This window comes from Micromys minutus (genome assembly GCF_963924665.1).
Source record: "Micromys minutus genome assembly, chromosome: 2".
NCBI classification, from domain to species: domain Eukaryota; kingdom Metazoa; phylum Chordata; class Mammalia; order Rodentia; family Muridae; genus Micromys; species Micromys minutus.
In genome coordinates, this window is record NC_137971.1 from 58,389,545 (window position 1) to 58,416,799 (window position 27,255).

General features: G+C 47.2%; 1 protein-coding gene across 3 annotated transcripts; it reads right to left on the reverse strand.

Annotated features, from left to right (window-relative positions):
* Window positions 1-213: 213 nt before the first annotated feature.
* Window positions 214-25,454, reverse strand: PTDSS2 (phosphatidylserine synthase 2). 3 transcript variants are annotated; one of them, XM_080912133.1, is made up of 12 exons: window positions 25,252-25,454; window positions 21,742-21,843; window positions 14,325-14,407; window positions 10,522-10,589; window positions 6,261-6,395; window positions 5,835-5,885; window positions 5,177-5,290; window positions 4,978-5,096; window positions 3,664-3,778; window positions 3,431-3,576; window positions 3,144-3,329; window positions 214-2,830 (listed from the first exon to the last, which is right to left on the reverse strand). In XM_080912133.1, exons 1-12 carry the CDS (start codon window positions 25,365-25,367, stop codon window positions 2,644-2,646), a joined length of 1,422 nt encoding a protein of 473 aa, XP_080768259.1. In that variant the 5' UTR covers window positions 25,368-25,454; the 3' UTR covers window positions 214-2,643. The 3 variants fall into 3 exon arrangements, 2 of the variants coding, with proteins under 2 accessions (XP_080768259.1, XP_080768260.1); XM_080912134.1 differs by having other exon boundaries at window positions 2,671-2,830; window positions 3,144-3,202; XR_013974934.1 differs by lacking the exons at window positions 214-2,830; window positions 3,144-3,329; window positions 3,431-3,576; ... (2 more) ...; window positions 5,177-5,290; window positions 5,835-5,885 and adding an exon at window positions 11,990-12,091 and having other exon boundaries at window positions 6,331-6,395.
* Window positions 25,455-27,255: the final 1,801 nt, after the last annotated feature.

The window sequence follows — 27,255 nt, forward strand, 5'->3', positions numbered from 1 at the left end:
TTTAGGGTGGGGTGGGGGTGGAGGGATCATGAGAGGACCATGAAGGAGAAGGTAAGGAGGAATAGTCGTCATGTTAGGAGTCAAGATAACGTGACCCTGAAGGCTGGTCAATTGAAGTTAAGAGCAGCCCAGTTAAAACAGTAATAACTCGGAGTTATCAATAGAAAATTTTAATAACACAGAGGGTAGATATCTGCCCAGCTCTTGTGCGGTTTAATGCTTATTATAAATAATAAAAGTTATGTGTCTTTTATCCAGAAACTAAATGGTCAAAGGCAGGGTAGAAACCCTGATTAGGATTAATTTTTTCCCCTTTGGGGTTCAGTGGGTTAAGCAACAGTCTGGAAAATTGAGGGGTGTGAGTTCTAATTCCATCCTTCCATTTGGCTTGCTGGCTGACCTTCGAGGATGTTATAGCAACCTCAGCTTGCCCTCCATTTCCTCTTTATGTCTTTTTCCAAGGTTTCCAATGTCTCAGGCCAAGGGTCTTTCCATAGGAACTCAAAAATTTCTATAGCAACCAACTTTTGTTGTTTTAACCAGGATTTATAAGTAACCTAATTAAAAATGAGCAATACATCTAAACGGATATAGCTTTAAAACAAAGCTAGAAAGGAAAAATGCTCATTGCCATTGGTCACCTGGAAATGCAATCCTTACCTCATGAGAATGGCTGTTATGAAAGAGAGATAGATACCGAGTACACGGGGGCTGTAGAGACATGACAGGGACACATGCTGCTTCTGCAGAGGATCTGGGCTCCCAGTACTCTTACGTCAGCTCTCAATCATTTCTCTACTCCAGTCCCAGGAGATCCAGAGACATCTTCTGGCCTCAGGAACTCATTTGGTGTACATGCACACTTCCAGGCAAAACACTTCTTATACATAAAGTCGATCTTTAAAAAATTTTAAGTAGTCAAAAAATAAAGAATCAGGTGGTGGTGATGCACACCTTGGGAGACAGGGGCAGTCAATCTCCGAGTTCCAGGCCGGTGTGTTCTAGAGTGAGCTTCAGAACAGCCAGGGCTATTACACAAAGAAACCCTGACTTGAAAAAACAAAACCAAAAGATAGCAAATACTGGTCGGAGTTAAAAATGGTTGCTCTGTCTTATTCCAGCATTGGGGAAGCAGACGTAGGAACTGCTGCAAGTTTGAAGACACGGAGAAATGAGCAAACTTACTGTTGGTAGAATGTATGTTTAGTACAGTGTGGAAAACAGAATGGGGTTCAAAGACTAGAAATGGTATGGCCAGCAGTACCATATCCACAGAAAAAACCAAGCTCAGTGTGGGAGACATCTGTACTGCCTTCATCACCATAGCAGCGGTCACAGCAGCCAGAAAGTCGAGGAAAACAATGTGGTAGGTACATGGGACTAGATGTGGGCCAACAACGACCTCTAACTCCGGCTCCAGGGGATCTGATGGCCTCCTCTATTGGTCTCCATGGGCATCTGCACTCATGTGCAGACATATTAAGAAAAAAAAATTAACAAGAAAATTTTTGGTTAAGCACAGTGGCACAAATCAGAATTTGGGAGGCCGAAGCAGGACTGCCAAGAACTTGAGGCCAGCTTGGGCTGTACACTGAACCCCGTGCTAGTCTGAACTATGCAGCAAACCCTTGGCTCAAAAACCCAAAGAAACAACATGCTGCTAAGAGACAAGATTTGCACATTTGCCTTCCTGGGAGAACTGTTGGAAGACGGGTGTCTGCTACTGCATTCCCAGTGGCTGCAATCATAAAGCAAGGCTCACAATCATGTCCCATGGTCATTCTTCAGTGATCACTAGCCCCAGGGAGAAACAATGTGGCAGGGACTGGTGTAGCTGCCCAGGACCTGTTCTATGAACAGCTATGCCTGCCCTAGGAGAGCTGTGTCCCACAAGCCCTCAAAGCCCTGTGAGAACTAACCTGCATACACACAAACACACACGCACTTGAGGGGGAGAGCAGTCCATCCCTTTGCAAGTTGTCTGGGAGCATGGGGCAGAGAGGGCAGCCAGAGGCTGTGCACCTTCATTATCACTTTATTTGTTCTGTTCGCTCAAGGGTACAGCTCTAACTCAGGGAGTTACAGTGACAATACCCTAGCACCTTGGGTGCAGGTGCCCTGCAAGAGGCCAATCTGTGACCTCCATGTGCACACCCTTCAGCTTATAGTCCTGGTTAAAGGAAGGCTCCAAAGGAAATGGCTCAGCACTGACTCCAGACCCACCATTTTGCAGCCTTAGTATTATGATATCCTTCACTTATGCTGCTGTAAGTTGGGTGGGACCACAGGGTCTCATAGGGCCTCTGCCTACACCATAGAGGGAGAGAAAGAGTCCTGAGATACCTCTCCTAGCCTGTGCTGAGACTGAGCACAAGGGAGACGGGACCATGGACCAGGGCCTTGGTTGACTAGTTAGGACAGAAGACTCTTGCTCTAGAGCAAGTTCCAGGCTTACTGTGTAGCTCACAGCCCCAGAGAAGTGTCAGGAGCAGTATGTGCATACACCTACCTGCACACAAACATGTACACTCAGGTGCCCCTCGTGGAGTGTGGATGCCCCTCCCCCACCTCCTCTGAAGCAGGGAGCATGAGGATGGGAGAAATGGGACAGCTCTATGGCACAAGGCCAGCGAAGAGAGAGGCTCATGAAGCAGCTGAGGCCCTCTCCTCAGTAGGGACACCATCATTGGTGGCCCCCTCTTCCTCTGCAGTTCCAGTCCCTGCCAAGTCATCATCCAGCCCTGCGTGCCCATCCCCGTTGTTGATGGCTCTGGCCTGGTGACTCTGCTGCTTCTGTCGCCGGGTCTCCTTGTACCTCATGGTGATGTCCCTGTGGGACAGCAGAACCACCTCACCAACTGTTCCTGCAGAGGTCCCCAGCATAGGCCCCAGACACCTGGATGCCTTTGTTTTGCAAGAGGCCACTTGCTGTAATTCTAGGAATAGCTAAGTAGAGGCCCATCTAGAGTGTCAGCTACAGGCAAGGCAGGTCGCCTTGAACCTCAAGAACCTGGATCTATCAGGCAGAGCCACAGGCAAGGCAGGGTAGGGAATGGATAGAACCTTGTCTGTGTTCAACCAAAGAGCAGGTCAGAAACCACTCACAGTGAAGCCTCATGACCTGGGGTCCCACTCCCACTCACCGCAGGAAGAAGCGCCAGACAGTCCATGTAAGCACCAGGATGGAGCCAAGCGTCCAGCACTGGGAGATGTAGAAGGGCAGTGACAGGGTGAGTGTGTGTGGGTCATACTTCACCACGATGAGAAGCTCTGTGACTGTGATGGCTGCCACCAACCAGGCCTGCTGACCCAGCTTCCTGTGGGGCTTCCTGCAGAGAGGCAGCAGCTGCCTGGCTTGTTCAGCACCCCAAATGCCCTTGGGCTCCCAGGCTCTGGCATCCCACCCCCTAGGTCTTATGACAACCCTCACAATTCATCCATGAAGTCATAGATCTCACGCATGGCCACACCACCCACATTCACGAAGAAGACCAGCCGCAGAAGGACCAGGTAGTGTTCAGGGGGCATCCACAGCACAAACTTCAGGTAGAAGGTGTTCAGCTCTGCCAGCAGGAACTAGGGCATGGGAGAAGGTCAGGTCATCAGTTCTAGAACTAAGCACTGGTTGCATGGATACCCAGTCACCAGGCTGCTGGGACTTACCACCAGGATGATGCCACACACAGCCAGCCAGCGGTGCAGGCTGGAGGCTGGCTTCCACTCAAAGCGTACCCAGCTGTAAGGCGTGAACTGAAAGGCAATCCTCTTCATCTTGCCCCTGGGAACCAGAGAGCCAGCACCCTTAGAGCAATGGCCAGTCACCCAGCTTTACAAGTCACAGAGCTACAGCCACAACCATGAGCCAGAGCGTATTACCTTCCTCAGCAGACACAATCCTACATGTCTACTCAGGCTATATACACGGCCAAGGCACCCAGATAGGAAGAGAGCCTTGTTCCTTTGATTTCTCTTCTGTGCTGCCAAGGACCTGGGTCTCAGTCCTTTTGCCCTCCACTTTCCTAATGCTGAGGACTGTCTTGTATAGCTCCTCTAACCTTCCCCCCCCACCCCCCCATATTTCTCTCTGTAGTGCAGTTCTGGCTGTCCTGAAACTTGCTATTTGTACAGAAATCTGACCTTTAACTCAAGAGATCTACCTACCTGCTTCTGCCTCCCAAGTCCTGAGATAAACCCTGCTTTTGTTGTTTGAGACAAGGTCTCACTATGTAGACTAGGCTGGTTTCCAATCCATACAGATCTACCTGCCTATCTGGGATTAAAGGTATGTGTCACTATGCCTGACTAATTTCTATTTTCGTTTGTTGAAATAAGATTTCATTGTAGCTAAGGCTAGCTAGCCTCAAACTTACTATACACTTGAGGATGACTCTGGACTTCTGATCTACCTTTACAACAGCAAATGTGGGATTATAGACTATCTGGACCATGTGGTTTTGGGTATTGAACCCAGGGCTTTGAGTGTGGTAGGTAAGCACTCTATAAACTGAGCTACATCCTCAGCTCCCACCACTGTCTCTCTCTCTCTCTCTCTCTTTTTTTTTTTTTTTTTTGAGACAAGGGATTGCCTAGACTAAACTAAAACTTCTGTGCTCAAGGAATTCTCCTGCCTTAGCTTCCCAAGCAGTAAACACTGTAGGTATATATACCACCATTTCAGGTACAATTTTTCTTAAATCTTATAAGTAGAAGAGAAACTGGGTAGAGGTACACATTAGGACTCCTGGGAGTTGGGAGGTGGGGGCAAGAGTCATCCAGACTACAGAGCAAGTCTTAGGACAACTTAAGCTGAATGAGGTGAAGATCAGGCCCACAGCCTCTTGAGAGAAGCAAGCCAGGGAGCTAGGCGGAGGATCAACATTGAGTCTACTACTCTCCTTCCCACCCTCCCAAGTAGCAAGGCCTTGTCCTTTGGGGACCAGTGCTCTGTGGTTCCCTTCTGTAACTCCCAAGATGTACTTGTAGGTTGGAATGTTCCAGAGGCCCTGCCACTTATATGTCTTCAAGGACAGCCACTCGAGGGTCTTCATGCCACAGTAGATGCCCAGCCCGTTGCAGATGAGTACGTCCATGATCCACTGGGTCAGGAAAGGAAAGGATTAACCACAGGGCAGAGACGACAGGCCCACCCAGGCTGGGCCTTGCCCGCTGCACCTACATGGTCCCACCAGCACTCGCTGAAGTTGGGCAGCTGGTGCTCCAGGCTATACTCCAGGAACTCGAACATCACACTGATGATCATGCACATCCACCAGTCACGGATCATGAGGGTCTGTGAGGGGCCAGACAGCTCCCATTAGGCTTTGCCACTCTCCCTACAGACAGCACCCCTCAAACACAAATTTCTGCTTCCTGCCCCAGCCCCAACATGTTATCTGGTGAACATAACAGATGGACAGCCACCTTTCAGATTTTCAGCCAACATGGAGGGGCCCAGAGAGTTGGCACTGAGCTCTAACAGGAGGTCTGGTTCAAGCCATGGGTTGGGACGCACAGGCAGCACTGTTGTGGGGTTGCACTGGGGTCCAGGCTGGCCTGAGCTTCCTGCCTTGCCATTCCCCTCATTCCCTTTTCCTAACTGGCCACAGTGCTAGGAACCGGGCATAGATCTGAAGAGCAGGGTCAGCACTAGCATCTGAGTCCTCCTGAGAAAACTGTAAGGTTTGGTATTGTACATATTCTCCTGGATGGCACAGTGCTTCCTCACCAGGGCTCACCCACCAACCACTTAGGTCAACTGTGGACCCAAATGGCCTGGACATGGAAAAAAGGGGAAATAGATAGAACCAGGGTGTCAGTCAGCTAGGTTACCCTACCTTCAGATACCAGCCAATGAAGTGTGCAGGAACAAAGCCATCCAGCTTGTCCTGTAGGTAACAAGGATGCAACCCTGAGGCCCAGCCCCCACCTCAGGCAACCCCTCCATCAGACAGTCTCCACCCCTGTGGTATCTTGGGCAAGTCTCCAAAGACCCCATGCTGTGCAGATGCCCAGGGTCATTCCCCTCCCCCTCACAACCCTCCAGACTGATGCCAAGTCAGAGCCTGCAAGTTATGTTGCTATGTGGATGACCACACTGGCAACAGAGACCAGGATGCCCCTCTGATGGATCCTTAGCTATTATGAACAAGGCCACAGGCCTACTCTGCCTCATAGGAGTCTGAAGAAAAGCAGGAACGTGGACAGTCTAATCCAAGGGCAGTCCTGGGCTGCTGAAGCCCTGCAGTTGAGAACACCCCTACCCAGATGTTGTGGAAGGGGTCAGTCTTGTTGTCAGCATCATAGATGAGGCAGTTGCCCCCGTAGTCCCTCTCTGGCAATGGGACTCCCAGCCTGGGATCCACATACTTCAGAAACTGCCGGCCATCCTGGACTGTCTGCAAAGCAGAGCCATTAGTGTGGTGAGGCTTAGCAAGGCCACCTGGATGGAGTGGTCTGTAGTGTGTGACCTCTATCTTGGTCAGCATGTTACAGAGATAGCTGCTCTTCTACCCCAGCTAGGGCTGGAGACCTGAGGGTGCCTTGAGCCCCAGTGAGCCATTAGGGTGCAAATGTCAGCCCCCTACAATACGCTCTCCCAGTAGATAGTGGACTCGAACCCTATCTAGAAGAGGCAGCCCTGTGCTGCTGCCTTTTCCACATAGTCCAGGGCCATGTCTAAGAGCTTTGTCAAGCACAAGCCTATCTTTCTGGATATTCAGCAGCTGAGAAGAGGTCTGTCCCCTTGGTGGATGTAGAATTTTTGGACACAAAAGAAAAGGGGGCCCTTGAAGCAAACCTCAAGCCAGAACAAAGAGACCTATGAGACCATATGAGAAAGTATAGGTTTAGTAAAAGATGCGAGCTGGACAGGACCGGAAACAGAACAGACTGGCCAGCTGAGAGTCTAGCCCCTGGTCTGAAAGTCAGGGTTCACTTGTCCCTGGTGCAGACTCCACAAATGGCCATCTTGTTAATGCCACGTGTCTTGGAAACTAGCAAGACTTGACGTGCTGAGGCAGGACTGTTCCTGAAATCACCTTCCAGCTTAAGCCTGAAGGCCTCAAATGAAGTCAGAAAAGGCGAGTTCTAAGTCTGACTGAAGCCAATACTACTTCTGCCCACCATGCAGAAGCCCTAGGATGCCATGGCACTCGTATACAGGGCATGGGGGAGAAGCAGAAGGGAGGTCGCTACATTGCCAGAGGACTTTGAAGATAGAGCACTAGAACTGATGTGATCACAGTAACGGGTTATACACATGTTCTCCATAGCTGAGGGCCTGGACCTGACCAGCAAATCCAGTTCCCAGACTGCAGTCTCTTAAGACTAGCATTTGTCCTTCAGGAACCGCTTCCAGGGCTCATGCAGGAGGTGCACACAATCGGAACATCCTATGCTATGAATCAGAGAGTGTTTCAACAAACAAAAAACCAAGAACCCTTAAAGAAGGAGATGTTTCAAACAAGACAGGAACTAAAGGAGAGCTGCCAAGGCCTACAGAACTTCAAAAGGCTGGAGAGGTGGCTCAGCAGGTAAGAGCACTGGTTGCTCTTCCAGAGGTCCTGAGTTCAATTCCTAGCAACCACATGGTGGCTCACAGCCATCTGTAATAAAATCTGATGCCCTCTTTTGGTGTGTCTGAAGACAGTGACAGTGTAGTTGCACATAAAATAAATTATTAAAACAAACAAAAAAAACAAGGAACTTAAAAAGTAAAAAAGAACTTCAGTAAACACATAAAAGCAGTATTTGAGTACAACCTGAACAAAATAACTTTGAGTCATGCTGATCACAACATATTATTAGGTACTCAACACATGGTTGGAAAGAGAAAGGTTTTCCTTAAGAGGAAGCAATTCCATAACACATAGATACACAATCCTGAGGTAGTGGAGCCCAAGTCCCGGCTCCTACCCAGACAAGGATAGCACACAGAAACTTCCTTTCAGAGCAGACTGATATAGGCAGTAAAAGGCACTTGGGATCAAGGTCAGTTTTACCAGGGAGAAGTCCCATTAGCAAGACAGCTTATACCTTAAATCTGGCCAAATCCTAAGAAATACATCAAATTCTAATGCCAAAGACAGAAAAGAAAAAAGTTGAGGAAATCAAAGAAAGCATCTCATGAATATGACTGCAAAGACTCTAGACAGAATACTAGGAGGCTAGATCCAGACTACAGACAGGACCAGACACCACCACCCCTCTCAGCAATGCCCGTAGCTCCAAGAAGGAAAATCCTGCCAGGCATGGCAGTGCATACCCCTGACCACACTCTGGGAAGTAGAAGCAGGACTTAAATGCACTGCAAGCACAGGGCCAGCCCTGGCTACACAAGACCCTGTCTCAGAACCAAACTAAACCAAAGCAGAACATCCCCGATGAACCACATCTTAAATTATTGAGTGTAAATACCATCATCAATAAAGGAAAAACATAAACATCTTATTTAATGCAGAAAATGCATTTGACAAAAATCAAACAGCCTAAAGTCTAATAATGGACTGCTTCTACTTGGTGAAGGCTTCTGAGAAAAGTCAGAGCTCAGACTGCACCTCACAGAAAGGCTGGAGACTCCCATAAGGTGGAGAACCAGTTAAGAAGGCCCATGCTTGTGATCAGTCTCTGGAAGGCCCAGCTAGAGGAGTCAGGGAAAGAGTAGGAAATGGATGACAGCAGACAGCAAGGAAGTGTGGCAGCATTCTGATGCAGACAGCAGGGGCTAGAAGACAGCAAGCCCTACAGAAGTAAGATTAGCAAGGCCACAGGAAACCAACCAACACAAAAGTAAACCATTTCTACACCCCATTAGCAAATAAAATACTTGGGAATAATTTAACAGTGGAAGTACAAAATGTACATTATAAAAACTATAAAACATGGTAGGAAGACATTAAGGACCTATAGTGAATGGAAAGATGCCTCATGTTCATGAACCACAAGACTTAGTAACGCTGGGATGGCAGCGTTCTACACTGACAGATGCAACCACTGACAACATCTCACCTGCTAGTGCTGGGCTGGGGCTCAGTAGTAGAGCGTTTGCCTAGCATGCAGGAGGGCCAGGTGCCATCCCCAGCACTGCAAAGAAAGGAAAAGAAACCTCTTGGGCTTTTTTACATAACCAGAAAGTGACTCTAGCAGTTCAGCTGACGCAGGACAAACTTGAAAGAGAAGAACAGGGGCTAGATTGATGGCTCAGTGGTTAAGAGCACTGACTGTCCTTTCAGAGATCCTGAGTTCAATTCCCAGCATCCAGATGGTGGCTCACAACCTGTAGTAGAAGCCGGCTGCCCTCTTCTGGTGTATGAAAACAGTGACAGTGTACTTGCATAAAACAAATAAATCTTAAAGGGGGGAGGGACGAAACATGGAAGACTGCATTGCCACCTGACCTACCAGGCGCCCACCATGCCTCTGCAGAGCTGCCAGGCAATCAGAAGCAGTCTCAGCCTGAGAACTACACAACTAGAGGAGCCCTGAAGATAAGACACCTGGGTGTGCTATGGTGTTTTCAAGTGAATCCCTGGCAGGAAAAAAGACAAAACTAAGAGATGCCACCTTATACCCATCAGGATATAATTCCATTCACCACCAGCAATTCCACCTCTGAGCACTGACACAACAGAACTGAAAGACGGGGTATGAAGCAGCAGGAATTCGGTCCGGCAGCTCCTCCAACATTAAAGGCACTGTGTGATGTCACCAGTGAGACCACTATGGGCCTGTCTAGAAGAGAAATGGAACTTCGTGTCCCACAAGCCCTGACAGGAGTGTTAAGAGCAGCTTGATTCACAACAGCTCCAAATGAGAAACCAAATGCCTTGTAAGTCCTGAAACGTCTCTCAGCACAGGAAGAATCACTGCGCTGATGATATGGCAGATATATCTATAGGTTATCAAGGTTCACAAGGTCCACTCGGGGTGTTGTGAGACAAGTCTTAACAGATGGCAGGTAACTGGAGGGTAGAACAGAGAGACTATCAAAGATATGAGTGCATTTTCTAGACATGGAACTATTCTGGCTCTGCTAGGATGTTTGTACATGCACAGGGACTCTGCCCTGCAAAACTGCCCCAGATGGTGGATTTAGCACAAAAAAAAAAACCTAGCCACTCACTCATGGAGCCAGAATTCAGTGACTGAAGCAGAGTGGACCATAAATGAATGCATAATGTAACACTCCACGCCCACCCCACACCCCTGGTGAGTTGCAAATCCCACCAGCTCCTTGGGTCCCAGGTAGGCCAAAGTTCCTAAAGCTGCAGCTACTCAGCTACAGGCCAGGCCAGGGGCAGATCTGCTAGACTGCACTTTACCTGTCTTGTCATCATGTGAGCTGTCTTCCTTGTGTCTGCACCCACACTAAGACACCCCTCCACGTGGGCCTGCCTGGAGGGGAGACAGTCTGTGTCTCCCTGTGTTGGCACAGCCTGGCTTCTGGCCAGCACTCTGGGGCCTGAGGATTCAAGCTTCCTCTATTATCTATTCCTGTTTTATCAACCAAGAAAAGCTGCTTACCTGGAAAAGGATGAAGATGAGAAACAACTCGTAGACCACACTAACACACAGCCAAAACCGCCAGTAAGCTATAACAAGATAACAGCAATGTCAGGGGCTCTGCTCTGGGGCACTAGGCCCCACCCCAGGAGACTCTTGATCACAGACAGTATTTTTAAAGGGATGCTTAGGTGTTCTTCATAGAATCTTTATAAGCAAGGACTAAATGAAAGCTGTGACACTTCCCTGTGAAACGTGAAATGCTTTCCTCTATTCCAGTCCTGGGGTCTTTACTTTGCTTGCCTTGCTGCAGAGGCACAGATGGCCTGTGATGCTGGTAACGTAGTGACAACAGCATCCTGCTCTTGATGTGCTATTGTCCTGCAGACCTGAACCATGCTCTGCTGGACACCTCTTTCAGGGATGAAAATCTCGTACTTCTACTAATACGTTCATTTCTTATGAATGGGTATGAAGTTTTAGCCTTCTGCATTTAGGAAAGTAGACTTCTCCTATTGAAATGCCCCTCCATCCCTGATCATACTATAGGACTTAAGAACCCGGGAGGTGCCATGCATGAAGGGTGTGTGATCTGATCTACTTGGTTGAGAATGACCAACCCTAACAAACAGGAAACACGATGTAGGAAGCTCTTGATGGAAGTGTGTGTGTGAGAGAGAGGAACAGATACCTAACCTCCACCCCTGGAGTGTGTGTGTGTGTGTGAGAGGAACAGATACCTAACTTCCACCCCTGGAGTGTGTGTATGTGAGAGGAACAGATACCTAAGCCCCCATCCCCCCAGAAACCTTTATGTCATCAGTTCTGATACTGACATCACCTCTCCAGCTATTGCTGTTTTCCATCTTTCCCATATTCTTTCCAAGAAGAGTCCAAATCAGAAGCAGACCCATCTGATCCTTGTCTCCTTTAGGCCCATCCTAAATACTCAGCTGCTTCTACATCCTCCCACCCCCAAACCCCTGACTTCTTGTTCTTGTGTTGGTTCTTTCGATGCCAGTGTCCCTTGTCTACCCCAGCATAAAATGTGAAAAAGGATCAAAAGCAGTTCAGCAGTGCTGGGGATGGCACTACTGAACTCTAGCTTTTGGGAAGGGGCTGAGGTTATACCTCAGTGGGCCACATTTGTACAGGATGAATGAGGCCCAGGGTTCAGGTCCTAGCACTGCAAATAGACAAAACAAAAGCAAAAAACAAAAAACAAAAAACAAAAACAGAACAAAGGGAGGCTGTTTCAAAAGAACCAGGACCTGTTTCAAGATATTCACTTGGAATCACAGCCAATTACAGTTTCCAAATAAAGCAACTCCCTATACAGGTCAGCTGAAGCCTCATTTGGCTGCTGTAATGAGGCCGGGCAGATAATGGCCCCGGTTGAGGCAGCCTGACTTGGTCTTCCTGAGAAGCAGGGCAGGAGCCCTCCTCCCTGGGGTGAACACCCCTGAGCTGTCCCTCTCAGTGCACTGACCTCTTACTCAGCTACAGCACACACCCTTCCACTGGAGGCCCTGGGTTCCATGATCAGTCTATCAACAAAAAGTGAAGTGGGAGGCGGCTGAGGACAGACTTCCTACACAAATAAGACAGAATGGTGAAGAACCCTGGAGCTTATGCAAAGCAACTACACTAGAAGGAAAGGCAGGGCAGAGCTCTCAACGTAACCCACAGATGAGCTTGCATGTCAGGAGGCCTTTAATCCTAGCACTCGGAAAAACAGGGACCTGCCTAGTCAACATAGTTCTAGGCAGCCAGAGCTATACTGTGAGACCCTATTTAAAAAAAAAAAAAAAAAAGGAGAACAATATTCTAGGAGCTGGAACTGTAGTCACTTAAATCAGAGTCCTACGGGAACTTCTGAAAGCCTACAACCTTTCAGACATGGTGACTTCTGTTTGCTATGATTTAGGGCTTGTGCCTCTAGACTAGAGAACCTGCATGCTCTGGAGACACTTCAAGAGTCCAGAAGCCAAGTACAGAAGCAAGTTACTGCCAGCTGGCCAGCGTGGTCCCATCAGTCATGCTCCTTGAGATGTGGCTCTTGAGAGGAAGCCTGCATTACCATATGGGCTTATTGCTCTCTTTCTTCAAACACAGGACAAGCCCTTAGCAACTAGCCAGCCCCTATCCCTGTCCACACATAGTTTTATTGTACCACTTTAACACCTAAAATTATGCATTCTTCCTTTCCTTAATAAACCAAGTAAATATACATGTGTGTAATAATTAAATTACAAAATAGAGAATGTCAATTCCAAATATAATTCTACAGTTTCTATTGATTTTTCCCACTATGTCATAGAACACATCATCATTAGGAGAGAAGCTTACTTCAAAAATGGCATCTTAAAACATCACACATAGGGGCTAGAGAGATGACTCAACTGTTAAGAGCACTGACTGCTTTTTCAGAGGGCCTGAGTTCAATTCTCAGCAACCACATGGTGGCTCATAACCATCTGTAATGGGATCTGATGCCCTCTTCTGGTGTGTCTGAAGACAGCTACAGTGTACTCACATATATAAAATAAATAAATAAATACCTAAAAAAAATCACAAATAAGCTGGGCCGTGGTTGCACATGCGTTTAATCCTAGCACTGAGGGGAAGGAGGCAGGCGGATCTGAGAGTTCAAGGCCAGTTCTAGCACAGCCAAGGCTACACAGAAGACCCCTGTCTCAAAAAACAAAACAAAACAAAAATCACAATTAAACACTTGCTAAAATGAACTGGGCACTTTTAAATTAATTCCCTTTTTTGTGGCTCTGGCTCAAATCCTATTGTGGCAAGGCTGGATAGGTTCAGGGGTGGAGAACCTATTGAGGCTCAGAGGCTGCTCAGTAATCTAGCAGCAATCACAAACCATATAGTCTGCTCAGGTGCTCAAGGGCCCAGCTCAGAGCTTCAGGACCACAGAGGAATTGTGTTCACAGCCTCAGAACTAACTCACCCTTGGCAGACATTCCCTGTTCTTGAAAGCTAACAAGCTCAAGGCTAATCCCTTATGTCTTGCTCCTATAGTGGTTGGTTAAACAAGTAAGCACACATATACAAATAGAAAAATCTCAAGACTGCCTACTTTACAAAACAAATACAAAAACAATCAAACAAAAAAAGATCAAAACTCAGGAAAACCAGCTGTACTGGGGAACTCACTGTGGTCCCAGTATTCAGGAAGGGAGGCAATGGAATTCCTTCAATCTAAGAATTTAAGAACAGCCTGAGCAACAGTGAGGCCTTCAAAAAATAAACAAGTAAATAAATATACACAACACATCCAAATTTAAATGTTTATTTTTTTAAATGCCTAAAAATGGCTTCTGTATTTTCACAGTTTATAATCCCATTGAAGCAGAAAAGAAACATGTTTTTCAATCTATGCCAAGGCCCTTAAGAAGTGACACAAACCAATTTGTAGTCTCAAGGGCCTCCTCATCTGAGCTCTGGCCAACTGAGTGGGCAAGTGGTGGCCTGTGTCCTCCAGCTAAGGTTCACAGAGGGCAATTTGATGCTATAGGTTTGTCAGAACTTGGGGTGGGAGTGATGGAGACAGTATTCAATGGCTATTCCTAGGTTTCCCGCCTATCCTATGATCCCAGGGCACCCTGGTCTGCAGGAAGGTGAGAAAGCCACAGGACAGGGAGAGACAAGGGGAGGAAGTATAGTCAGCTCTCCATGCCGTGGGGTAACAGCCACAGGAGGAACTGGCAGAGGGGGACAGACATTCACATCCAGCAGCACAGATACAGCAGCTGCTCAGAACAGAAGCGTGACGTGGCACACATGGTAAAGAAATGGCGAGTTACCTGGATGAGGTCTGGAAAATGGCCCGTCTTTGGCTTGTGTGACTCCAAAACATAAGAAAACCAAAATACTGGCCACAATACCTCTGCAAATAAAGAACAAACAGCCCCTCAGTGTGTGCAGGCTTCTTTCAGGCAGCAGTAGGAAGCAGCAGGGACCCCAGAGGACACCCTTGATAGGCTAGTCCCTGCCATGCTGGAAATAGCCCACAACTCCATCTGGCAGCTACATGGCACTTGGCTGGAGGCTGATCCACAATGGCTCATGCCACCTCAACCACCCACAAGCAGCACCACTCTCAAATGTCCATGTGTTATTCCTCATGTCATTTAGAGTGTCACCACCAATTCACCTGAACACAGGATTAGAACTCATATAGCCTCTAAACACCATCAGGATCTAATGGCTATCTCATAGCACAGGCCTAATGGATCTGCCCAAAATTTCTGTCCTAGTGGGTCACCACCTTCGACACCAATGTGCTCTTGGAGGTAGAAGATAGAAGGTATGATACTTACATGCAGCCCAAACATTCTGACAGGGCACAGGGTGCAGAAGCACTGTCCACACAAAGCCAGGGCTATACCTGTGAGGTCAGTCCCTGCTAAGGACCATCTCGGGCCAGTGTTCACAGGAATCACAGTCTCACTCTGCCCTGCCCTTGCTGAGTCCTTAGCATCTTGACATCTTATCTCATGGCAGTGGCAAGAACAAGCCAAGAAAACTATTACTTGCCCGCCCTGAGTAGCCAAGATGAGAGACACCCCCAATCTTAGCAGAACATCCGCAGCCCTCCAAGGCACATGTGACTTTATGAATTAGTCTCCAACATGGCTGCCAGGAGGAACAGAGAGCACTCACTGCTCAGCTCTGAGGAGAGGGAGCATAGTGACTCTTTCATAGAAGCACTAGCGAGACAGAAAGTGGGAAGAACCTGGAAAGGGCCTCCTGAAGCGTCCCTTCACATAAGACAGACACAGCCCGAATTAGCTGCCTTCCTGTCTAGATTGCTATCCTATTAGGTGAAGGACAGTTAAATAGTTCCCATTCCCAAAAAAATAGAAATAAGGATCAAGACAAAGTGACACCACTGTTCTTACCTGAGACAAGCCTGTGTCACACCTATCTGGGACCACCAGTGTGCCTAAACTACACGTAGTACAAAGCTACACCACATAGCCATGTAGGCTGGATGGTACGAGAACTGACCATGGACACAAGGCTGTGTGAGTGACGATTTACAAGGATGGGTTGGAAGAAGAACTTAAGTACCTGAAAATATGTCATTTGAGCAGAGGTAATAGAAAGGAAAACATGCGCCTTACACTTAAACCTGTAAGCAAATAAAGTTCCCACTTTATCCTATCTGCTCAGTTCCCTCTTATGTCCTCCTCTGCTTCAGATACTGCTGTAGGCCACATGATGTTAGGAGGTGACAGAGGCTGTTTCTGGTGGTCCAGGTGATGTGAGCAGGACTGGTCAGCCCTGTCTGACTCCTCTGCTGCTTTCCTCATAGCAAGACTATGGCTGTGGGCTTGGGGAGAAAGACCCAGGGGCAAATTCCCCTGAGTCACCAACTCTAGTTCCCACTGTTAATCTGGTCTGATTCTTGGGACACTATGCCTACCCTGAGCACAGCCCTTTTCCACTGCAGAGCAATCCTCCATCCCCTTGTTGAGCTTAAAGGATCTGAAAAGGTGCAGGGCTAAAGCCTCTTTGAGCAGAGCCTACCATTCACATGAGATTCTTCTGAGCAGGAAGCATGCCTATTGTCTATTTGCTGATCTTTATCAACTTATCTCACTGTGGACCTGAGATTTCATACTCTGGGTAATGTTCCAACACCACTTTATTGATTTTGTTGCTCAGCATTGCCTTAGGCCATTACTGGGACATGACCTGAGAACACTAATGGGTTTTTCTGAGTTTCAGACACAACAGGAACCTCCTGGCACATTTTGGGCCCCCTCCTCCTCCTTTTTTTTTTTCTTCTTTTTTCTTCAGTCCTGTCCTTAGAATAACTCTAAGGAGTCTGAGTCTCTCAATGAAGGATACCAGAAACCAAGCTTGGTTGTTAGGTATACCTGTTGCTACTACAGTAAGGCTGGCTTTAGGTTCTGAGTTTAGAAAGTGGCAAACACTTCCTTGCCTTCACTAACCTATATCCACACACATACAGCTACCCTGTTATCTGTGGAGTGCTGGTTTCAGGATCCTCCAAAATGAAATGTGTGAACATTCAGACTTTTACATACAGTGCTATCTGTGTATAGCCACATACATCTCCCATTTCCTAAAAACATCTCTAAATTACACATACTAGCGATATGGAATGTGGCTGCTATATACAGAGCTGGTTTGGTATATGACACAATAACAAGAAAAGTCTGTGCATGTGTGCGTGTATAAGTTCATAGTAGATATGGTTCATTTTCAATGTTTTCTTTCTAAAGAAAACTTTATTTATTTATTCATTCATGTGCATGGGTGTTTGGCCTCCATAAATGTCGGCACCACATGTGCAGTGTCTACAGAGCCCAGAAGGAGGGACTAGAACTGGAGACAGCTATGAGCTGCCATACACAGTTCCTTTGGAAGAGCAACTGGTGTTCTTACACACTGAGCTATCTCTCTGGACCCCTTTCTAAAGGATTCAAAAGTTGGTTGAATCCTCAGAGATGAAGCTAGTGGATATGGGAGGCTGAAGTATTATAGATAACATACATTTCTGTTTGTAAATAACTGTATCTGTAAATCTGAGTTTGTTTCTGATGTTTCCCAGTGGGGGCAGTTCTGACCTCTATCCTCTGGTGAGCTTAAAACTCTACTGGTTTCTGGCATCTGTCACATAACCAAAGACCCAGCAGCAGCAACTGTACAGGTGCCCATGGGTTCAGCTGTCAGCCGGTCCATGAGCTCTTGCAGCCTCTGCTTCTGTTCTTAGAGCCCTCATCTCCCGGCACTTCAGGAGTCTCAGTGCATCTATAAATTGGTGCTCTTGTCAGTATGCCTTCCTTCTCAGGGTCTTAGCCATTACATTATCTAAGATTGTGTGTGTGTGTGTGTGTGTGTGTGTGTGTGTGTGTTATGTGTGTGTTATAGCACTTGGAATGAAAGCCAGGGCCTAGACAGCACAAAGCAAATGTTCTACCATGTTCTCACCTGTAGAAGCATGATGCTGGACTACATGTGAGTTTAGTGCAGCTGGAGAGATGGCCTGGTAGTTAGGAGCACTGGATACTCATACAGCATACCCAGGTCTGAGTTCCAGCACTCACAAGACAGCTTATAAGCATCTCTACCTCCAGACACACAAATTCAGACACAATACCCTTACACATAAAATTTACAGAGAGTGAGGGAGAGAGAGAAACAGAGACAGAGAGAGCTGCTTTCCAATGTGGTCACATCCCTATTAGCAATGAACGAGCTGCTGCTGTTTCAAATCTTTATCATCCTTACAGTTCAGCCCTGTTGGAGGGATGGTGGAATCTCAAAGTTCCCAGTCTGAGGAGCCCTGTGATGTCAGTGGTGCATGTTTCTTTCATGTGTTGTTTCCCTCCTCTTTTTCTTTCTTGGTTAAAGTATCTTTTCAGGTATTTCCCCCCCAAGACTTATTTTAATTACTTTAATTATATCGTGTGTATGTATGTATGTATGTATATATATGTACACACACACACACACATACACAGGAGAATGTGCACATTAAGTGTAGGTGCCAACAAGGTGTCAGATCCCCTGGAGCTGGAGTTACAGACTATTATGGCCACGAACCATAGCTACTGAGATCTGAACTTGGTTCCCCTGCAAAACCAGAAAGTACTCTTAGCAGCTGAGTCATCTTGCTTGCTTTTACGCAGTCTTTACCTTACTTTCTTGAGAATAGGTCTTACTGTGCTGGCCAGGCTGGTCTCAGATCAAGCGATCTCCTGCCTCAGCCTCCAGAGCATCTGGAAGTACATGTGTGTACCATCAGATTTTAATTGTGTGGCTTCTTGTTAACTGAGTTGCCTTTTTAAAAAAATGTGGGTAGGTTTTTGTTTTGTTTTTTGTTTGAGGAAGGAGGCAGGCTCCTGCTATGCAGCCCAGAGTGGCCTTGAATTTACAATTCTCCTGCTTCAAACTCAGTGCTGCAGTGACAAGTGTGTAATCTCATCATGCTTAGTTTTTAAATTTGTAAAACTTTAAAACTGTAAATGGAATGGATAGCTCACTAACTGAGAAGGTGAGAGAGCCCAAAGTGCCCCAGGTCACCACACCAGGTGATAAATCATGAGCCATCTGTGCAGGACAGCTTACCAACCATCTACAAAGATATACATCCCCTGGTGTAGGGAAGAAGCCAGGCACAGAAAGTAACATAGCAACTCCACTCATGAGAAACCACAACACATGGTGTTAGATTCAAGGCTGCCTCGGTCAGCAACAGGCACATAGGTTTGTGCATCTCAAACTTAACAAGCTGGAACTTTAGTAGAAATATATCAAATTATAGATCAGTAGGTTAATTTGAAAAGAAAAAAAAAAGCTGTACAGTGGTCTGTGTCTAGAGCCCTGGCTATTCAAGAGGCCAAGACAAGAGCCCTGGAGTTCAAGAACAAACTGGCAGTTGGGTATGGTAGAGCATGCTTTTAATTATAACACTGGAGACAGACATTAGTGGATATGTGAGTTCCAGAACAGCCTGGTCCACATAGTGAATTTCAGGACAAGGCTGACAATATAGTGAAACATAACCCACAACGATACACAGTTGAAATGAAAGACTTTACAAAAGGGGCAGGAGAGATGGCACACTAGGTAAGAGCATTGGCTGCTGGTGTAGAGGACCTGGGTTCAATTCCCAGCACCCACATCAGAAGGCTCAGAACTGACTCTAATTCCAAATCCATGGGATCCAGTGCCCTCTGATAACCATGGGCACTGATATGTGCATAGTGCTTGTAATTCACACAGGCACACATATGTATGTGCACATAAATGTTAAAATAAATCTTGGGGAGCTAGAGAAATTGCTCTGTGGCTAAGAGCATTTGCTGTTCTTACAGAAGACCCAGGTTCAGATTCTAGCACCCGCACTGTGACTCACAACTGTCGCTCCAGAAGATTCCACTCCTCTTCTGGCCTCTGAGGATACGTACCTATCCTAATACACACATACACATAAGTAAAAGTAATTTTTTAAAATAAAAGTAAGTCTTGGGGTTGCCTCTCTACAGTACAGAGCTTGCTTGGGATATGTAGAGGTCTGAGTTCCATCTACAACAACACAAAAATTATACAATGTTTCTATGAGGCTGGTGAAATGCCCCATCAGGTAACATGCTTGTCACTAAGCATGACCAACTTGAGTTCAATCCCTGGGATTTGCATGGTAGAAAGAGGAAATCAACTCCCACAGGCCTTGTGCATATGTGCTTTTTACATGCTTGAACACACATATACATGCAAACAAAACAAATGTGATGAAAGCTACCAAATGAGCAAACACCACGAAAACTGTGTTTTCTATAAGGCTGGAGGGGTGGCTCCGTAGGTTAACATGCTTGTCACTAAGCCCACTTTTAATTGCATAAGAAAGCTCCTGTAGTCCCGGGGAGGAGCAAATAGCAGATTCCAGGCTCTACCAGAAGAATTACAGACCAGAAAGGTAGTCCCTTCATCATGCTCTTAAAGAACACGAGAAACAGATGTCCAGTGTCCCCTGGGGAAGTCCACACAGGTTCACAGTGTTGCTCTCCTTACACTTGGGGGTCTGAGCTCTTGAACTCTCCAGGGTCTGGGTCATCTAACACTGACAACAGGACCAACAGACTGGGTGGGCGACAGCGCTGTAACTGCTTTGGCAGGTGACTGGTGACCACGCCGAGATACCTTTGCATGTTCCTGCTCTTCAGAAGGAGGACTGTACTCTTCCTTGAGACAACTCCTGTCCAGTGACATCAGGCCTAGGCATCTTTAGCTAAACTTCTCATATAGAGAAACTTTTTTGGAGTGCAGGGTGTGGTGCTAAGGATTGAGCCCTGGCTCCTGAGTGATCTATTTAGTCCCTGGAGAACCTCCTGGGGTGGCGTCATGTCTCATCTCTTTGGACGTCTTACTGTGCCTTGCAGATGCTACTGACCCTCTATTCCCAGATATACACAGATGAATTCAGAGGAAGCCAACAGACACGGTTTTGTGGTTTTGTTTATTTCTCTCTGTCTCTCTCTCTCTGTCTCTCTCTCTCTCTCTCTCTCTCTCTCTCTGAGATAAGAGTCTCAAAAAATGGCCTGGAACTCTCTATGGAGACCAGGCTGGCTTCAAACTCAGAGATTTTCCTTTTTGCTTCCCAGTGCAGTGCTATAAAGCTGGACACCACCATGTCCTCTTTGTTTTTTTGAAACGGGGTCTTAATGTAACACAGGCTGGTCTTGAACTCACATGTCATGTAGCCAAGATTGGCCTCGAACTCCTGATCCTCCTGCCTCAGTTTCCCAAGTGCTAGGCTTACATGTGTGAGCAACCATACCTGGCCAAGACCCAGTTCTCTACTTGAAAATTCCCTCAGAGCAGATACAGGCACAAGAGTATACTGTGATGGTCTATAGATAATCCCTCTGTCTGCACATGACAGGAAGGAAAAAGCAGACCTGACCCAGTGGCCCAGGAAGCACAGTTTCCTCTCTCAGTATTAACTCATCTCCTCATGAGCATGCTGAGTTTACAGGCCTCGCCTGAGACTGAGTCTGGTAGAAGCCTTCCCAAGCAAGGAGCAGAGAATGGGCAGGTCTGTAGATGAGAATGAGCAGGAAGTACTGAATAGGCCAGACCAGACATGATGGAATATATCCCAAACTCAGAGAGAGAGAGAGAGAGAGAGAGAGAGAGAGAGAGAGAGAGAGAGAGAGAGAGAGAGAGACACTCCTGAGAGGCTGACTATAAGCTGAAAGTCACTGAGCAGTAAAGAATTTCACAGAGAACGGGTCAGGGGCAGCTGGGAAACGAGCTAGGGGGTGACCTATATTGCACAAAAAAGGCAGAAGGGACCCCTAGGGTCCTGATAGCAATGTTTTAGCAGAAGCACCCAGCTGTACTCAAGGACATTTAAGTGCCATTACAAAGTTCACTGCTGGTGGCTCTATATCCCAGACAATCTGAGAATCCTTACGTCCTAGAGTCTACTACTCTGATGGTAAGCTGTTGGTGTGATGATGTGGTCACTCTCACGAGGCTTCTGCATACCAGCTAGGGGAATCACCCTGAAGGCTAAAGCAGAATATCTCTACCACTCAAAGGTGACATGTTCCCAGGGTCCTGGGCAAGAAATACTACACAGCTTCAAGGGAAAATGGGGAAGCCAGTCACTTAGACATACAAGGAAAATGCAGAGCGTGGGATGAGCACCACAGGACATCACAAAACATACGCAGTTACCTCTTAGTGTTGTAGGCTGTATCCTGAGGGGTTTCTTCTAGGAGAGTCACATAGCCGAGTGCACAGGTGAGGATGAACAGCACAGTTAAGGTGTGGGCACGCCTGAATCCAAAAACACAGGTAATGTCAGAGCACAGAGAGGATCACCAAGTACTCATGTGATACCTAGCCACCCAGCATAGGCGAGGGGCTGACAGGCCATTTCCGTGGGTACCAGAGGGTTTGGCATGTACTGCCTACAGCACAAGTAGATGTGGTCACATCTAACAAGTAAACGTGGAAGGCTTTTCCCAATTTCTCCCTCCAGTAGTGAAAACTGGGCCTATAGCCTTACATATGCTAGACAAAGTTCTCTACCACTAAGGTACAATCCCCAGTTCTCGCCCAAAGATCTTAGAAATTACTTCAACTCCTTGGTTTATTACTGTTATTTATTTATTTTTTTTTACCAGTACTCGGATCTTCCTCATAGTTTTTGAAGTAGTCAGTAAGCTGAGGGCATCCGCAGCTCTCAACTATCTTAAAGGGAGTACTATTTCTTCTAAGTATACCAGGAATAGCTGAACAGTAAATAGCACCTTTCCCTTGAGGTCAGTGTTTACCCTATTATTCATACAGCTGCCAAAACCCTGATCTGGGAAAGGTGAAGCAGGAGGGAAGGCATCAGCCAAACAGACTCACAACAGGAAGACTTCAGACCATTTTAATCAATGGTTGATCAAGAATGAGCTCCTTGTCTAACTCACAACAGCGCACACAGGGAGGAGACGCAGCAGACTGCTGAGGCAGGTCATCTTTCCCATTCCAGAATGTTGGGTTTGTGTAGTGGCACCTCCTACTCCTCCCTCCCATAGACACACACTGGGATGGTCTGAGTCCCATGACCAGGCCCAATCTGAGAGTTGACTTATGTAAATTTTGGGACTCCAGTCACTGCCCAGGGGGCAGGCACGAGGACAAACTGGTTCCTTGCTATGAGTGGAAAATACCCAGTTGTTGTTCCTCCCTGGAGATGACCATGCTCCTCATGCTGAGTGGGTAGGAAGGCAGCCCTGCCAGAACCAACCAGGGAAACATGAAGGCGTTACCAAGAAAGGGACAGAACCTGTCCCAGGTCAAGTCTTCAAGAGGCTTCTAGCCTGTTAGTCAAAAAGGTATGAATTATTAAATCATGCTTGCTAACTGTGGGCAAGTCTAGGTAAGTCCTAGCCCAGTGACTGATCACTTAGGCCTGAAGCTGTAGAAATAAAGAATTACTGAGGACATACTGGTGATTCCTGCCCCAACTCACCCAGAAGGCTCACTGGAAGCACCACACATTCTAAGATCCAAGTGTAGACTACCAATTCCCAAACTGTCACAGATTCCATGCTGATGGGATTGGGTAAGAAAGTGATTTGGGGTGGTAGGGGGTTGGAGCGATGGCTCAAGGTTAAGAACACAGGCTATTCTTCCACAGGAAGACTGGATTCCTAACAGCTCACAGATCTGGAACTATAGTTCCAAGGGATCCAACACCCTCTTCTGGCTTCTAGGGGCATTGCATACATGTTTTACACACATGCAGGCAGAACAACAAAACACACAAAACTTTACACAAAGTTCCAGGTCCATGCCAGAATCTAAGCTCTTGTTTAGTTTCCTGATATATCCTCTAAAGACAGTAATGGCACTCAGCGTAAGTACCCAAAATATACACTGAAGAATGACTGAATGAATAAATGAATAATATAAAACAAGGAAGGCAAGCCAGCAACCCACTCCCGAATTCTCTATCCAGTGGCCATCAACTGTATTGGGGGATGGTCATGCCTCCCTCCTGTCCAAGAGTCATGGTGGGGGCTACCTGATAGAGAATGATATATAAATAACCACTTGAGCCATTCACAGACCACTATGAATATAAGGCCAATCGGTGTCCTTTATTTAAGTAGGCAACCAGGAGCAGGCTCCTGCCACAAAGATCTCTTGGCTCTGAAGTATAGCAATGCAAGGTTTATAAAAACAAAAACCAGATGTGGGCTAGGAATTTTATAAGCATCACTTCCCTGCAAGGGGAAACGAATCCTTTGTCCTGTCAGGCAGGATGTGATTGAGATGATGTGGGGTCAGTTATGGGGTTAGAGACCATATGTCCTGTCAAGCAGAATGAGGTATGGGGTGGTAAGTCTTGAGATCAATTATGGGGTTGCAACAGCCTGACTTCTATCTAGGCCATTTTAATGTCCAAAGGACCTCAAAGGTCAGAAGTCCATTGGCACTAGCTCTGGCACCATACCCACACTTTCAATTGCCCCATGTTTGTTTCTGAGCATTCTCCAGAGTCTTTCCAGGGTCTGGCTATCCGGGAACTCAGTATGTAGACCAGGCTGGCTTCAAACTCAGAGATCCACCTGCCTCTGCCTGAGTACTGGAATTTCCTTTTAATGTTTTCAGTCACCAGAAGGCATCATATTGAAATGCAGTTATGGTTGGATCTCCTTGCAGAAGCTGTCTAAAAACCAGGGAAGGTGCTAATAATATAAGGTCCAGATGCAAAGCTATCTCCCACACCCAACCCACTTTCTTGTTATTTCAACTGTATCTCACCAGTGCCTCAGCTACCACTCCCACTTGCAAGCAAGAGATACAAGCTGGTATATGACAGAGTCCCCCAGAGGACCCTATCTGTGTTGACGGCATCTTCTCCCGAATTATCCAAACACTTCCAGATCAGGCTTCTCTTTGATCAGATGTGCTCTGAACACTGCCACATCAGTTCTGTTCTCTCAGAGCTACTTCCACTAAACATCCCCTCCACCGGGAACACATTTGTCTCTGTGCTCTTGGGTCCCACTTGTCTGCAGGGTCCACCCTGGGACTCCAGTGTTACATAGGTGGATGGAAACTTAGCCGCCTGAAATAAAGGCGAAGCCATTCCTCTCAGGAAGCACGCTCTTTAGTTTATGACTTTTGTCTTTCTCACAAAAAAGGAAAGGTGAAAGGTTATCCCAAGGTCATGGGATTACACCTTAGACTGATCAGCCAGGACGGTGACATGATTCGTCCTTTAGAGAAGCAAAACACCTGAAATTCCTAGGCACCCACTCCACTAAAGGCAGACGGGGCACCCTGATCCCAAAACTTGTCAGAGGTTGAGTTGTGCAAGCCAGGATCACTGAAAAGGATAGCAGTGAGCAAAACCTACCACACAGATATGCCATGCCCATCAGGCCACTTTAGGGCAATATTACGGGGGAAGAGCAGAAGAACATCAGCTATCCAGCAGAAAGGAAACCTGAAAGTCACTACTATATACTGGCCAGGCCTTCCAGAGCTCATCCCGGGGCTCCCCCGACCCGAAAAAACACTCGCCATCTCATACGCAGACGACCACGGGGAGTTCCACCGACTCGCGAGCCGCTGAGCCCTGGTGAGGCGCTCCCATGACTGATCTGGGCCCTGACGGTCCCCGACTCCAACCTAAACCGTCTCTCCCAAACTGCGACCCCGACGAAGGGAGACCCTCACCAAAAGAAGGTGTTAGTGCCATCGTCGTAGACCTCGGACTCGGTGCTGCGGCGGCCCTCGAGCAGCGGAGACTCAGATTCCGAGCCTCCGGCGACTCTGCGCTCTCCCCTCCGCATGGCACACGGCCTGAGCAGCCCACCAGACTGCAGGCGGTGGGCTGGGGTCGCAGCGCTGCCCGGCGGGGTCTCCGCGGGAGTGGGGCGGGGCCGTGAGGCATTGTGGGACGCGTAGTGCGCGCTGGGCCGCAGGGCATGCTGGGCTCTGGAAGCCCAGGCCCTTAGTTGCCAGCTGGGAGGGACGCGGTCCGGTTGCTAGGAGACCGGCCGCGTGCTCCTCCTGACTGAATTAGTGGCTGGCAGTGGCTGGTGTTGATAAAGTTTCGGAAGACAGGTCTCTGGGGACGCAAAAAAGAGACTCAATCTAAACTGTTGAGGTAGCCAGCCCTAGCATGCAAACTGAACTTCGGAGGCTGAGGCAGGAGGATTGAACGAATTCAAGGACAGCCTGGGTTATGCGAACCTTGAATTAAAAAAAAAAAAAAAAAAAGAGGGGGGACGATGGCTTAGCAGTTAAGATCCCAGGCTGACCTTTTAGAGGACAGAGTTCAGTTCCCACACCCACATAGCAGCTCACAATATATATTGTAACTTCAGTTCAGTGGTTCCAACGCCCTTTTCTAGTCTCTAGGGCACTGCATACAGTTGGTGTACAGATGCACACGCTCAAGCAAAACATCTATACACTAATAAATAGATATAGATAGATGGATGGATAAATAAACTATTGCCAGACATGAAGGCAAAGTCCTTTAATCCTAGCACTCAGGTGTGAGAGGCAGGAAGATCTGTGTGTTTGAAGCCATCCAAGTCTACATAGTGAGCTCCAGATAAATAAAAATTAATGACTGCTTTAAATTAGCAGGGCGAGTCAAGTTGGATAATTAAACTAGTATGGATAGTTGCTGAAAGTACTCACATTTTTGCCAGAGGTAGAGAGCAGGTTCCTCGTCTGAGAGCTTGGGTCCTTTGTCAGTTTTCTCAGTTGTGTTGGCGTGTGGTAGGTACCTCAGGCCTGAAATCCTAGCACTTTGAGGTGGAGGTAGATAAATCAGGACGTTTATGGTTGTGTGAGACCAGGAGTTAGATAGATCCCCTGATAGGCAGACAGCTAAGGAGAGAGTCTATTGGATATTAAAGATGGCAAAATTCAGCCCAGTAGTGGTGGCCCACACCTTTAATCCCAGTACTCAGGAGGCAGAGGCAGATAGATCTTTGTGAGTTTGGGGCAGCCTAATCTACAGGTTGAAGTTCCAGGAGAACCAAGGCTAAAAAACAACAAACAAGCAAACAAACAAACACCAAGATGGCAAACTTCGGGTTTCTTCTTCACCCTCCTGACCTGAAACAAAAATCTAGCAGCTTAAAAGAAAGGCTTGATGGACCTTTTCTCCACCACTTCAAGGCCAGATCAGGACACGTTTGCCCAAAAGTTGTGGGTTCGTCAGCCTTCCTGTCATTGTTAAAACTGACAAATCATAAATTAGAGGAGCAAGACCCCTTCAGAGATCTTTGCAATTCTCTGCCTGTGGTACCAGTAGTCCAGACCTTTCTTTCATTCCAGGACCCAGAGGCAGGCAGATCTCTGTGAGTCTGGAGGTTCCCTTAATCTACATAGTGAATTCCAAGTCAGCCTGGGCTATCCAGTGAGATCCTGCCTCAAACAAACAACTACCCAGCCTTCAAAGAAAAGGGGGGAGGCTTCAGAGGGGCTTCTGAAGACCCTTTTAGATCTGCAGAGGGTCTATGTGCCCTGTGCAGGGTGATAGACCCAGGGACAAGGGCTGAAGTGCATATTTTACATACCAAAGAACATCTAGGTTCCAGGTTCTCCCAGCATCCCTCAGTCCCTACCTAGCATAGCATGCTGCTACCCTGAATTTTCCAGTCCAGGGGCTGAGCTGCCCCTTACTCAGATATTTTGGCCTCTCCACTCTTCCTCCTCTTC